Source organism: Leiobunum rupestre, chromosome 3 (assembly GCF_980474605.1).
Source record: "Leiobunum rupestre chromosome 3, qqLeiRupe1.1.hap1, whole genome shotgun sequence".
Lineage (NCBI taxonomy): Eukaryota > Metazoa > Arthropoda > Arachnida > Opiliones > Sclerosomatidae > Leiobunum > Leiobunum rupestre.
The window spans coordinates 72,323,520-72,335,899 of NC_143386.1; the positions used below are offsets into that span (position 1 = coordinate 72,323,520).

The window sequence follows — 12,380 nt, forward strand, 5'->3', positions numbered from 1 at the left end:
GGTTCATGGTTGTACAAAGGATTTTAACTCACGTCGTCAGTAAAACACTTAGGACGCGCAAGGTCTAGCATATTACTTCAGAGCACATCACTTGTCGATAAATAAGTCCAGTTAATGACGTTTATGGGAATATAATTACAGATCTTGCCCGTTATTTGATTTCACTACTTTTATGGTCTAGAGTAATATAGGACGTGACGTTTTTGTTTAAAAGACCTTGCAATTTTTAACCGAATGGTTTTGGGTTGATTATACTTCGACCAATGAATGAATAATTATTCAACATTTACAAAATTTTGTGGTTTCCACCATCAAAAATAATATATGTTGTTAGTCACTGTTAGTTATTCACATTCATTGTTGCTAAATCATTTCGGCTAACTTAATATTTTTCTGATAAACTGAACGTCCACTACATCGACCAAAAATATTGGTTGTTAGGACAATCTTTAAGCCCGTGACTAATGCTCACCACCCAGCTCAGGTTTTTTACAAAATTCTTCAACCCCATTTCCGTGTTTGTCTTGCAGTGCTCTACAAATAGCTTACGAAGTTATCGTTTTAGTAATTAAAATTGAAATTTTAAAATAGTTTTGTAATTAATATTGTTCTTATTGTTTTATTTCCAGTTGTCTGGTTGCATTGTCCTGTCATACTTACTCTTGGCAACTATAAGCCTTCTATTGTCCAAACTGCCAAATGACTTGGACCATAGAAGAAAAAATTACTTCTGGATTTTCTTTGAAGCACTAGTGGGTAAAGGCGAGTATTTATGTCCAAAACGTTAAATTAATATTCACAAAATATCAAAATACTCAAAAGGAAATCTTCCTGTGATGCTGTTTTTCGAAGACTTTATGCCATACTAAAATATTTTTCCCAAATACTTGTTATTTCCAAATAGAGTGAATTTATTTAAACGGAATTATGCAAGATGAATAGTTTAATTTTTAATATCATTTTCTTCAATTATATCTTGCGGAATAGTTTCTATTGGCAAAATAGCACCAAAACAAATTTAGATTTGAGAAAACGATCATCGGATACTGAAATTATTCTCCAGCTCTAGAACTTATTTACAGATCTAAGTTTGCTGAATCAATAAAGCAGCTCCAAACTGGTCTTCTAAGCGGAAGATTGATTTCCCAGACAAGAAAATCCGGTGTATCGCTTGTATTCTTACCTTTGAGGTAGGGCAGACTTGTGGTGTGGACCACTGTGGGCCCTCCCTACCAGAGTTGCAAACACTCAAATATCCAATTGTGTAGTACAAGTGATAAGAAACAAAACATTTTAAAAATGTCCTGTTTTTAAGGTTTTTTTATGTAGACTTTACTCGTAGAAATGGTAAAATGCACACTCAATCCTGGATCTAGTAGTTTTGAAAACCATTTTTTCTTAAAGGTTTCTGGTGCGGGCCCCAAGGCAGTTGCCTCGCTCGCCTGTGCCTTAAAACGGCATTGCTTTGAGGATAAGTAGAAGGTGTATCTTAATTTTTTTGCCATTAATTTAAAGATTACACTATAGATAAAATATATCTGTTGAACAGGCGAAAAGTTTTATTTGTAGTAAAAAATGCAAACTTTTATTTCTGTAATTTGAATCGGGATAATATATATGCCAAATAGGCTTAAACATAAAACGCGTGTTTGTATTTGTTAAAGTGTTAAAAAAATAGATCAGTTTCCTCCGCTCACTTTTGGAAAAACCCTTAATTTTTAATTACTTTTGGAGGGGTGCTGTAGAGAGCTTTCGTTAAAAACCCACAAGTTTGACTAGCGCAAAACGAAATTTTTTATTAATTGTAGGGTGTTCATACGATATTCCTCGGAGAAGAGTGAAGCACTTGCTTTGTCTCTGGTCGTTATGCCTTCTTGTTCTGCATAACGTATTGAATTCTAAAATATTGGCCAATTTGGTGGAGGGAAAACGCCCGTTTATTTTGAATATTGATGATGTCTTGGAAAGAAAAGATTTAATGATATACCCTTCAAATCTGGCATATAGCTTGCGCAGCATATTAGAAGTAAGTACACTCACGCAATGACGTTTTGCGTGTTTTATTAATTTGTTAAATTGAAATGCTCATTAGTATAAAACGCATACTACATTCACAAAGATTTAAGCAATACTCAGGGAATAAACCATATTCACCCCATGAAATAACTCAACGGGAGCCTAAAAAAGTGCAATTTCAAAGCAATTAAAATTGGCATTTAAGGAAAGTAGATAATCATCTTTAAAGAGTATTTTATTTACTTGTATTGTAGAATATTCATTTTAGAGGTCTGCAATTGAAGCAGACATTTCACCATTCCTGTCCATTCCCATTAGAAATGTTCCCATTCGCATTTCATATACTATGGTCACATCCGACGGACAAACACGCAAAACCAAGAAGGCGCGCCCTGGTCAGCCTATGGGGTATAAAAAGCCAGCGCTGACTGCGTTGGGTCGAGCTCTCGTGCTCTCCTCCTCTCTTTCGGCAGAGGTGGTAACTAGTGAGATCTTAAATCTTCCTTTGTTGCGGAAGGTCACTAAGCTTGTAAATAATTTATGTATATAGTATTATAAATGAATCATTGTATCTAAGATTGTATTATCATTTACTGGCCATCAGGCCAGTAAATGATAATACAATCTTAGATACAATGATTCATTTATAATACTATATACATAAATTAATTGAGAAGATTCGTCATAGAGAGCTGCATTTGAAGAAAAAACGTTACCATTCCCGACCATTCCCGACCACAGAAATACCATTCCCATCCCATTTCCATACCAATTTTCTCATACCCGACCATACCATTCTCGTGAATTTTTAAATAAATCCATTCCCATTCCATTCCCGACAAAGTATTCTCATTCCTGCCCATTCCCGTTCCATTCCCTAAATTCCCGATTTTCCCATTTACGAAGCAATTAATTTCGAACATTATAATAACACCAAGCTCTGGATTTTACCAGCCGCAAGCAAAGAATACTCGTCACCGTGGGGAGGGTATTCAGGGGTGGTCCGTTCAGTCACGGCCTGTCATACGATGAGAGAACGAGAAGGTGTAGGAGTTAACGGCGCAAAGCGCTTGTGAGAAGAGACACCCCCCTAATAATGAAATATTTACATTGGATTCGCCCGTTTCATTCGAACTAAATTCTATTTAAGGGGGCCAATCACTTAGTACATTATGTATATAAAATGGGGGAAATTCCATTCCCGTCAATTCCCGAAGCTAAATTTTCCATTCCCATTCCATTCCCATTTAAATTAATGATTTTCCATCCATTTCATTCCATTCCCGAAAAATAAATATTGATAACATTCCCGTCCATTCCCGCGGGAATCCCACGGTAACCATGGTAAATGGTAAAAAATTGATTCCATGCAGCTCTCTAATTTGTCACTATGCCATTTGACCTTAGTTTTCTCATTCCACCCATTTCAAAGGAAAAATATTTCGGCATAAGTATGCACTAAATAAAAACTATAAATAGTCAAATTTGATTGTGATCCTTTATCACTTTCAAATAAAGTGTAAAATGATTTGAAAATAAGCTTGAAAATATTGAGCCAAATGATAAAGAAATCCTATTTCTCCGAATAAAGGAGACAATCATCGAACGTGGGTTTGATCCCTAAAACCTTTTTATGAACGCAAATAATCCTGGTATTCCGTGGAATTGGGGTTTAAATCTCTGGCCTCTAAATGTGGAAACAGATTGTTTTTGTGAACTCGAACGTGGTTTCACTCACTATCTAATTTCACCGAACTGAATCCGTTTCCCCCCAAACAATACGAACTCTACCAAAGTCACAATTTTTAGCCAATTTCACTAAAACTAATAAACAACTGAGCTTCCCTATATTTGAGCTGCCCAAAGTCAATACAGATAAATACTTCATAACTGTCGCGTAGCAGTTCACCATTCATCAATAAACTTTTACGCTCGGGTGTCCGGTGAAGTTTGGATAAGCATACCCAATTCAAAAAATTTAACTTACAGTTGTTAAAATAATGGGAAATAAAGACAGCAGCTTCGTTTCACTCGTTTTGGGTCTCATCAGTTTTGTCTCGTTTCTTTATACATGTAACAAGGCCTATTACTAAGAGTATTTATTCTTAGATTGCTTGTGGGTGTGACCTGTTGTCATTGTCATGTTAACGTAATTAGGTTGACCATGACATTAGGACGTCCATAGTTGTCACGTGATTATTGGCATCGCAGAATCAAGAGGCGTTATACTGCCAATAAATCCAGATCAATAACTGCTGCCTTCCATTATTCTTAATTGCCTTAATCTGAAACATTGATTTAAAATATCTAAAACTTCATTGATTTAAAAAGATAAATAAACAGAGAATCACCTAGGCTAATACCCAAGGCACCACTCTAGGCCTAAGTCATCTAGCGTCTTTTAATGCCATAAATTTAGTTGGTAGGGTTACATTGCGTAGGAGGGTGGTTTATATAAACCTTTTACAACGAGAACTTTCGTTCCGTTGACCTTCCATAGCCGAGTAATACAATATACAATATTCAATCTGAGTATAGTGTTTTGCTCAGCTGAAGACCGTCCAATGACCGAGAGCACTCTAAGTCGATTTCAGTATTTTTACAAAATTAGTTCACTTTTATATTTTAACCACGGAAAATATTTTATTTGAAATTAATATATTTATTTATCTCAAAGAGTGAAGATACAAAGGGAAAAGAAGTTAAAAGCAGGATTGGCACGAAAAGGTTTATTCCGCATTTCATGAAACTCGTGGACGAATCGAAATTAACGTTTGTTGTGTGGCATGATTATATGAAGAACGTTAAGAAGTATTGTCTAGAGACCGAAAATCAAGTGCCGATCTTTTTTCAATCGCCAATCGCATTATCAGTTTTATTAAATGCCTTTCAGATAAGCGAGAATGTCACCAAAGAAAACCTAGAAGAATTTAACATCATGTAAGATCTTCATTTTGTTTTAAATAAATTAAATACATTTATTATAGAAATAAGAAAGTGAACTTCCAAAATTAAATACATTTAAATTTAATCCGTAGCGACATAATCCAGCTCTGAGAACAATAGGAGAGAACAACATTTCCCTCTGTTCGCGAAAAACGCTCGCCGTTCGAAAGAGGTAGCTTGTGAACGCCACGTCGAAATGATCGGAATAGAACACTCTCTACGCGGAAAGCGCTAATTTAAAAAATAGAAATCCTCCGCTCGCGCTAAGCTCGCTCGCCGCGCCGTAAGCGAAGCTGAGGTTAGAGAGAACACGCTCTTTGTAACGAGAGCGAACCGCCCCAGAGCGACATGCCTCTCGCTCTCATTAAAAACGCTCTCTTAAAAATCGACTACTCATGTTCACGCGAACTTTTATCATTATTGTAGTTTTCGCTGTTAGCAAGCTAAGTAAAATATATTTTTGTTTGCTTACTTTTTAAGTAAACGTGATAAGGATAGGATTTTTTATCTTAATCTTTAAGCGATATTATAAATTTATGAACACTCACATCTTTTGCCCACCTCTGTTCTCAATGGCGCTGCTTTCCATTTCAGCAGTTTTCCATTAACGCGTTTTTCATTTGTGCATTTTTCATTTGCGCAGGTTTCCACATGCGCAGATAGTTTTCTTTTGCGCGGTTTATCATTTGCGCAGGTTTTTCATTTGCGAATTTTTTCACTTGCACGGGTTTTTCATTTGCGCGGTTTCTCAATGGCGCAGTTTTCCATTTGCGCAGGTTTTTCAATTCAGCGGCTTCTCACGAGTTAATTATTCTATACTAGCTGAGAAGCCCGGCCTCCGGCCGTGCTTTCAGCTAGTTGAGTAAATTGCGGTTTAGAAACGGGAACAAAATGCACTTTACTTTAAATATGCAAATTAAATTATTTTTAAAAAGTAAATAGGCATTTTTTTAAATTGCAAAAGTTTAATAGTGCAAAATATCATATCTTGTTATATTAACATATATTTGATTTCTTTGATTAGTTTAAGATGTAATTATGATAAAGCTTTTTGTACACAATATTTTTAGTTTCTCCGTTTGGAGTAAGTATGTTCTTCAGCTAGTTGAGTAAATTTTGGTTTAGAAAACGGGAACAAAATGCACTTTACATTAAATATGCAAATTAAATTATTTTTAAATAGTAAATGGAAATTTTTTAAATGGCAAACGTTTAATAGTGCAAAATATCATATCTTGTTATATTAACATATATTTGATTTCTTTGATTAGTTTAAGATGTAATTATGATAAAGCTTTTTTGTACACAATATTTTTAGTTTCTCCGTTTGGAGTAAGTATGTACTTCAGCTAGTTGAGTAAATTGGGGTTTAGAAACGGGAACAAAATGCACTTTACATTAAATATACAAATTAAATTATTTTTAAAATGTAAATGGGAATTTTTTAAATGGCAAACGTTTAATAGTGCAAAATATCATATCTTGTTATATTAACATATATTTGATTTCTTTGATTAGTTTAAGATGTAATTATGATAAAGCTTTTTTGTACACAATATTTTTAGTTTCTCCGTTTGGAGTAAGTATGTACTTCAGCTAGTTGAGTAAATTGGGGTTTAGAAAACGGGAACAAAATGCACTTTACATTAAATATGCAAATTAAATTATTTTTAAATAGTAAATGGAAATTTTTTAAATGGCAAACGTTTAATAGTGCAAAATATCATATCTTGTTATATTAACATATATTTGATTTCTTTGATTAGTTTAAGATGTAATTATGATAAAGCTTTTTTGTACACAATATTTTTAGTTTCTCCGTTTGGAGTAAGTATGTACTTCAGCTAGTTGAGTAAATTGGGGTTTAGAAACGGGAACAAAATGCACTTTACATTAAATATACAAATTAAATTATTTTTAAAATGTAAATAGGAATTTTTTAAATTTCAAACGTTTAATAGTGCAAAATATCATATCTTGTTATATTAACATATATTTGATTTCTTTGATTAGTTTAAGATGTAATTATGATAAAGCTTTTTTGTACACAAAATGTTTAGTTTCTCCGTTTGGAGTAAGTATGTACAGGTTATTTGCAGCTCCAACTTTTGAGCACGCCACATAATGCAGGGTTTTCTAAATTAATTCCCGCAGTTTTAAGTGACTGTCCTTGCGCTTTGTCATTGCGAAGCTAAGATTGATTGGAAATTGCAGGTGTTTGAAATCAAATGGCATATCGGTTGGTATTATGGGTATGCGTGGAATGAATACGGCCCGGGAAAAAGTGTCTGCGTGACACATATAGAGAGGAGAGGGGGGTGGGGCTGAGAAAAGAGAACGAACGCGAGCGAAAAGGGTCGAAGGTCGTGCCATGCAGCAGCTAAGTGAGGCAATTGGAGCCAGAGATATAAACTCCCGTGTCTCTTTATACCCGCGTCTCTTGACAGCCTGAGGTCAGGGGTTTCGGTCTTGCGGTCACCGGTTATTGGTACCGTGGTCAAAAACTACGACGGTTAGCAATCTCAAGACGCCCCTATAACCTGACGACAGGGGCCACAATGCCACAGGCCAAATTTCGTGCGAATCGGACAATTATCCTGGGCGTGCATAGAAGGTAACAAACCAATATATATATATATACATACAAACATCAGATTTTATATATATAGACAAACATCAGATTTTATATATATAGATTTAGACTTTTTACCCTGAAAGACGTTTTTTTTCTGGCAGATTATTTTTAACATAACTTTGTTTACCATCCAATAGCGCTCCCGGTCGCGCTGTAAATACCAATCATTTTTAAGTTTTCTTAGTTGAAATAACGATTGTTGAATTATTCTGTTTTGAATATATCTTCAGTCATAAAGCAAACCATAGCTTCTGTGAATTTGGGCTAAAATAAACATGTAATATCTGCAACGCTGACGGAATTATTCTGGCTCTCGCTATGAAAACATTTTCTATGTTTGTTAAAGAACACAGGCTTAGGCAAGACTATTTTTTACCAGCTTAAACTTACTTTTGAATATATATCTATTCGTTTTAAAATGAAACATTCTAAGCGCATACCTGCCACCAAAAATTTCATTTTTTTTAAATATTTATATTTTTATTTAGTGGCTGCCAAAAAAACTCCTTTTTCATAATATAGCAATTTAAATTTAAAATTAAACTTTTTCCAAAACACCGCCATTTAATGTAAGTGCCGGCCACGCAAAATAAACCTTCGGCACCAATACTTAGAATTCGTCAACTTGAAACTAAAGACGTATTACAGGCTATAGTATAGGCTAGAGTACAGGCTCTAATTCTGGAATTAATCAGTAAACAGTTATTACACTACGATCTTAACCTAAACGCCGAAAACCTACGAGGCGCTGTTTGGCTGGCGATATATTTTCAAGCGACTAATTCAACAAATGATATTTCAACTAAGCAAAACATGCAAATTTTTGGTATTTACAAAGCGACCGGACATTAAACATACACCAGCAGTGCAGCTGGATGGTTAACAAGGTAATGTTAAAAATTATCTGCCAGAAATAACCCTTTTGTCAAGGCAAAAAGGCTTAATAATGAATATTTAAATCATTAAAGGCTTTAAAAGTCGCTCGATGACTTAGGCCTAGGGTGGTGCCTTGGGCATTAGCCTAGCTGATTATTTGATTATTTGATTTGAAAATCCGGAAAAAAGCGCGCAAATGGTAATTTGATCAATTTACAAACTTCGCAAATGGGGAGCTGCGCAAATGGCAATTCCGCAAATGGGAAGCTGAGCAAATGGGAAACGCGCAAATGGAAAATTGCGTAAATGGAAACTCTGCAGATGGGAAGTGCGCATGTGGAAACTGCGCAAATGAAAACTGCGCAATTAGACCCAAACCATATTTTTATTATTTGTACACAGAAAATAAAATATTTTGACGTAAGTTTCTGTGACCATTTTCCAATTTTTATTCAGTGGTTCTCTTGAATTTGCAAAAACGGGAACTTGGTCCTCAAATGGTTCTTAAACATTCCGATTACATTATTTCTGATTTCTGATTTGAAAGCGTTAGATTTACTTAAGGTTTAAAATTTAATATCTATTGAATTTATAATGGTAGAGAACTAGAGATGTCAAAAAGCCTGATTCGATTGAAGTGCGCTTGCCCAACCCCTGGCTCAGTTTGACATAGGCTCGATTAAATCTGACCCCGCACGATTTAAGCTCGTTTGATTTTTAAAATCTCCTGTACATCTCGAGTTGCACTCAGCTCTTGTTTTTCTCGATTCCACTTAGACACTGCTCATATTAAGTTCTTTCAATTTAAACTCGCTCAAAATTGGCTCATTATGAAATTGCTCGACTTGAATCGTGAATCGAAATATACAAGCACTCTTCGGCAAGTCACAATGTTTCCTGAACATCGTGCATCTGAATCTATGTAGATGTAGGGTAACTTTCTTTTAAAATCGCCTCGACGTACTACGATCCGTGTGGAGTGGCGAGCTTATTCAAGCTATCTCAGCTCATTGACACATCTATTTAGGCTTCTTGTATTAAACTTGAACTAAGGTAGCTCTTTTTTCATACAAGTGAGTTTCTGAAAAATTAAACCTAGGGACCATATTATCGTCAATAAGATCGTAATAACTTTTGTTTATGTATTGAAGATAAATACTACGTTTGAACTTTATCATTGCAGGGTTAGGCAATTATTTGCGTCTGGAATTATAGAACAAACACTGAACAAAGAATATTGGATGCTAAAGGACCGTTGCATTACGGAAAAGACCATTGATTTCTACGGTGAAGATCAAAATACAGATGTGAAGAACCTTTACAAACCATACTTTACGTTCCTTCTGATTGGTCACTCTTTTTCAGCGGGAATTTTATGTTTAGAAATTTGTTTTCTTTGTATTAAAGATCGGTTTATAAAAATTTGCGGTTTGTAAGCTCCTATAAAGTAAATTTCGTGTTAATAAACTTTTCAAATCTATAGGTAAATCTTATACTTTATAGAAAAAAATATTAAACAAAATGTAAAAAAATATTTCATTATTTACCTTTTTTATATTTCTTAAGAAAAACTTCGTTTTGAAATTGCACGCAGTGAAAATAAGTTGTCTTCTTAATCGTACGAACATTATATTTAACACTCCGACAATATTTATAATGTGGTGAAATTTATGTAATTCAATTTGGTAACCGCTATAAATTAAAATTAATTTTTAACCATTGTAAAATAATAATAGTTATACCTATGAACCACTAGGAAGATAAATTTAAACTTGTAATGTAAAAAGTCATGTATGACTTCGTGACACTTCCTATCAATAAAATAGACTTCTATTTAATTGAATTTACTAATGAATTCAAAAGGTATTAAATGGCCTCAATATCGCCATTTATCATACTTTATTTTTTTATAATAATAATAAGCTAGGCTAATACCCAAGGCACCACCTTAGGCCTAAGTCATCAAGCGACTTTTGAAGCCTTTAATTTAATTCAGGTGGCCGGGTTACACTGCGTAGGAGGGTGGCGGCAAGCCCTGCATGCCACGCGATCGAGCCAACAGCTCCCTACACCAACTATTACCGTTAACCTCAACAAGTTTTATTTTGTACTGATAACAGAAAAGGCCAGTTTAAAGTGTACACTTAACAGAGAAATGCGTTTAAAAAGTGACTATAACTGATTATGGTGCATGTTTTAACAATCTGAGAATCATCTCAACTGAAGTAGATCAAAATATCGGAGGATCCAGTAGTTTAATAATCTGCTAAACTAAAACATAAGTAGCCACATAGGCGTTAATCAACTAGTGACATGTAAATTTAATCTTATTCATTAAATACGTAAAATTTCAATCAAATAATTTAATGACCGTGAACCTATTCTGCTTGGAAAGGTTTTAGAAATACTCGGACTTTATTTTTGCGAATACAGATAAATCGTGACGAAGGGAGGAATTCATCTAAGTCAACACCTTCAATCACCGCCAGGATGACCCTAACAATTGTACAGAGGTGGGAGAGAGTGGGGTGGCCAACTGGTGAATGAGAATTTCATTCTCATTCACCGGATGGACACAAAGCTGTTGCTTGGTTCCCGCCGTTCATCCTTCACGTTCACCCGCTCCTTTCCCCCATTGCTTTCCTCCCTTCTTAATCACCAGAATTTCTAATCACCAGATTATCTCTCTTGTTCACCAGCTGCTTTCCCCCATTCCCATTCACTGGATACTTTATCTCTCTCGTTCACCAGCTGCTTTCCCCCGTTGCTACCCCGATTCACTTGTCCCATTCACCGGAAGTACATAAAGCTCTTTTCCCCCATTCACTGGTTCCGTCCACCCTCCATTCTCTGGCTCCTTTCCCCCTTCCAACCCTCCCCATTCTCCAAAATTAGTTTTGCTCGTGCAGATATCTGGAGATTAGATTTTACCCGTTTGCTTATCGCTTCCAATCACCAGAATTTCTTATCGCTTCCGAACCCTTTTAATTTCTAGGATATAAGCAATAATAACAAGTTATTTAAATTTAATTAATTTTTATTTTAGAACTTTGTTTACATGTTAGTAGGTACTACCAGATATTCCATTAAATGGTTATCTTGTACATTACACAATGAAAACAAATTAAAGTAGCTAAGTTTACAGGTTAATTGATTATCTACGAGTAAATTAGTAAAATCTTGTAGTACTTCAGAGGGTGATTTAAAACAGCCAAAATAAGATTTTACTTTATAGTACGAATTAAATTGATCTGGGTACAAAAATAAACCCTCGAAAGGTTTACCATATAATAATTCGTGAATTTTTTTAAGGTTTTTAACAATAGTACATGCATTCGATAACATTTTTATGTTCGTTTAAAAGATTTATTTGAAACCGAATAAAATCAATTTTTTTTGGAACTCACCTTTTTCGCGAGCTCCCAGATCCAGAACATGACCGTAGGCTGAGTTCATTTTGCTGTTGTTGGTCGTGGCGACGACGGATACGTTGTTGCCGTGATAGTCGATGATGTTGTGGGTTAGAGACGATGCTCCGGTTTGCGTAGCGGCGAAAAGTTCTCCCCAAAGAGAGAGTAGATTGGTGAAAGCTTCGGAGGTCAGGAACAGAATATTTTCGTTCGATTTTTTGAAGAAGAGAACTTGTAACTTTGATCCGTCGAAACCAAAAGAAATGTAGACTGATCCTCCTAACGTGATTTTTATGTTGATACGTCTTTCTTGGGCACTGAGTTTGGATACGGTATGCGTCTCGGCTATAGAAAATGAAAATGTTAAGCCTTTGTCTATTGAAATAGTAATAGTATTAATTAAATAATGCTTACCAATAGATCGTTTTTCCATGTTTACGGTAGATGACGGGAGCAAAGCGGAGATTAATCAGTTCCTATCTTGTTGAGATTAATTC

At 35.0% G+C, this 12,380-nt stretch overlaps 1 protein-coding gene across 1 annotated transcript; it reads right to left on the minus strand.

Annotated features, from left to right (window-relative positions):
• Positions 1-11,769: 11,769 nt before the first annotated feature.
• LOC149954561 (uncharacterized) lies at positions 11,770-12,380 on the minus strand. The gene is made up of 2 exons (XM_090167637.1): positions 12,298-12,380; positions 11,770-12,228 (listed from the first exon to the last, which is right to left on the minus strand). The coding sequence occupies exons 1-2, from the start codon at positions 12,314-12,316 to the stop codon at positions 11,840-11,842; spliced, it is 408 nt and encodes a 135-aa protein (XP_090023763.1). The 5' UTR covers positions 12,317-12,380; the 3' UTR covers positions 11,770-11,839.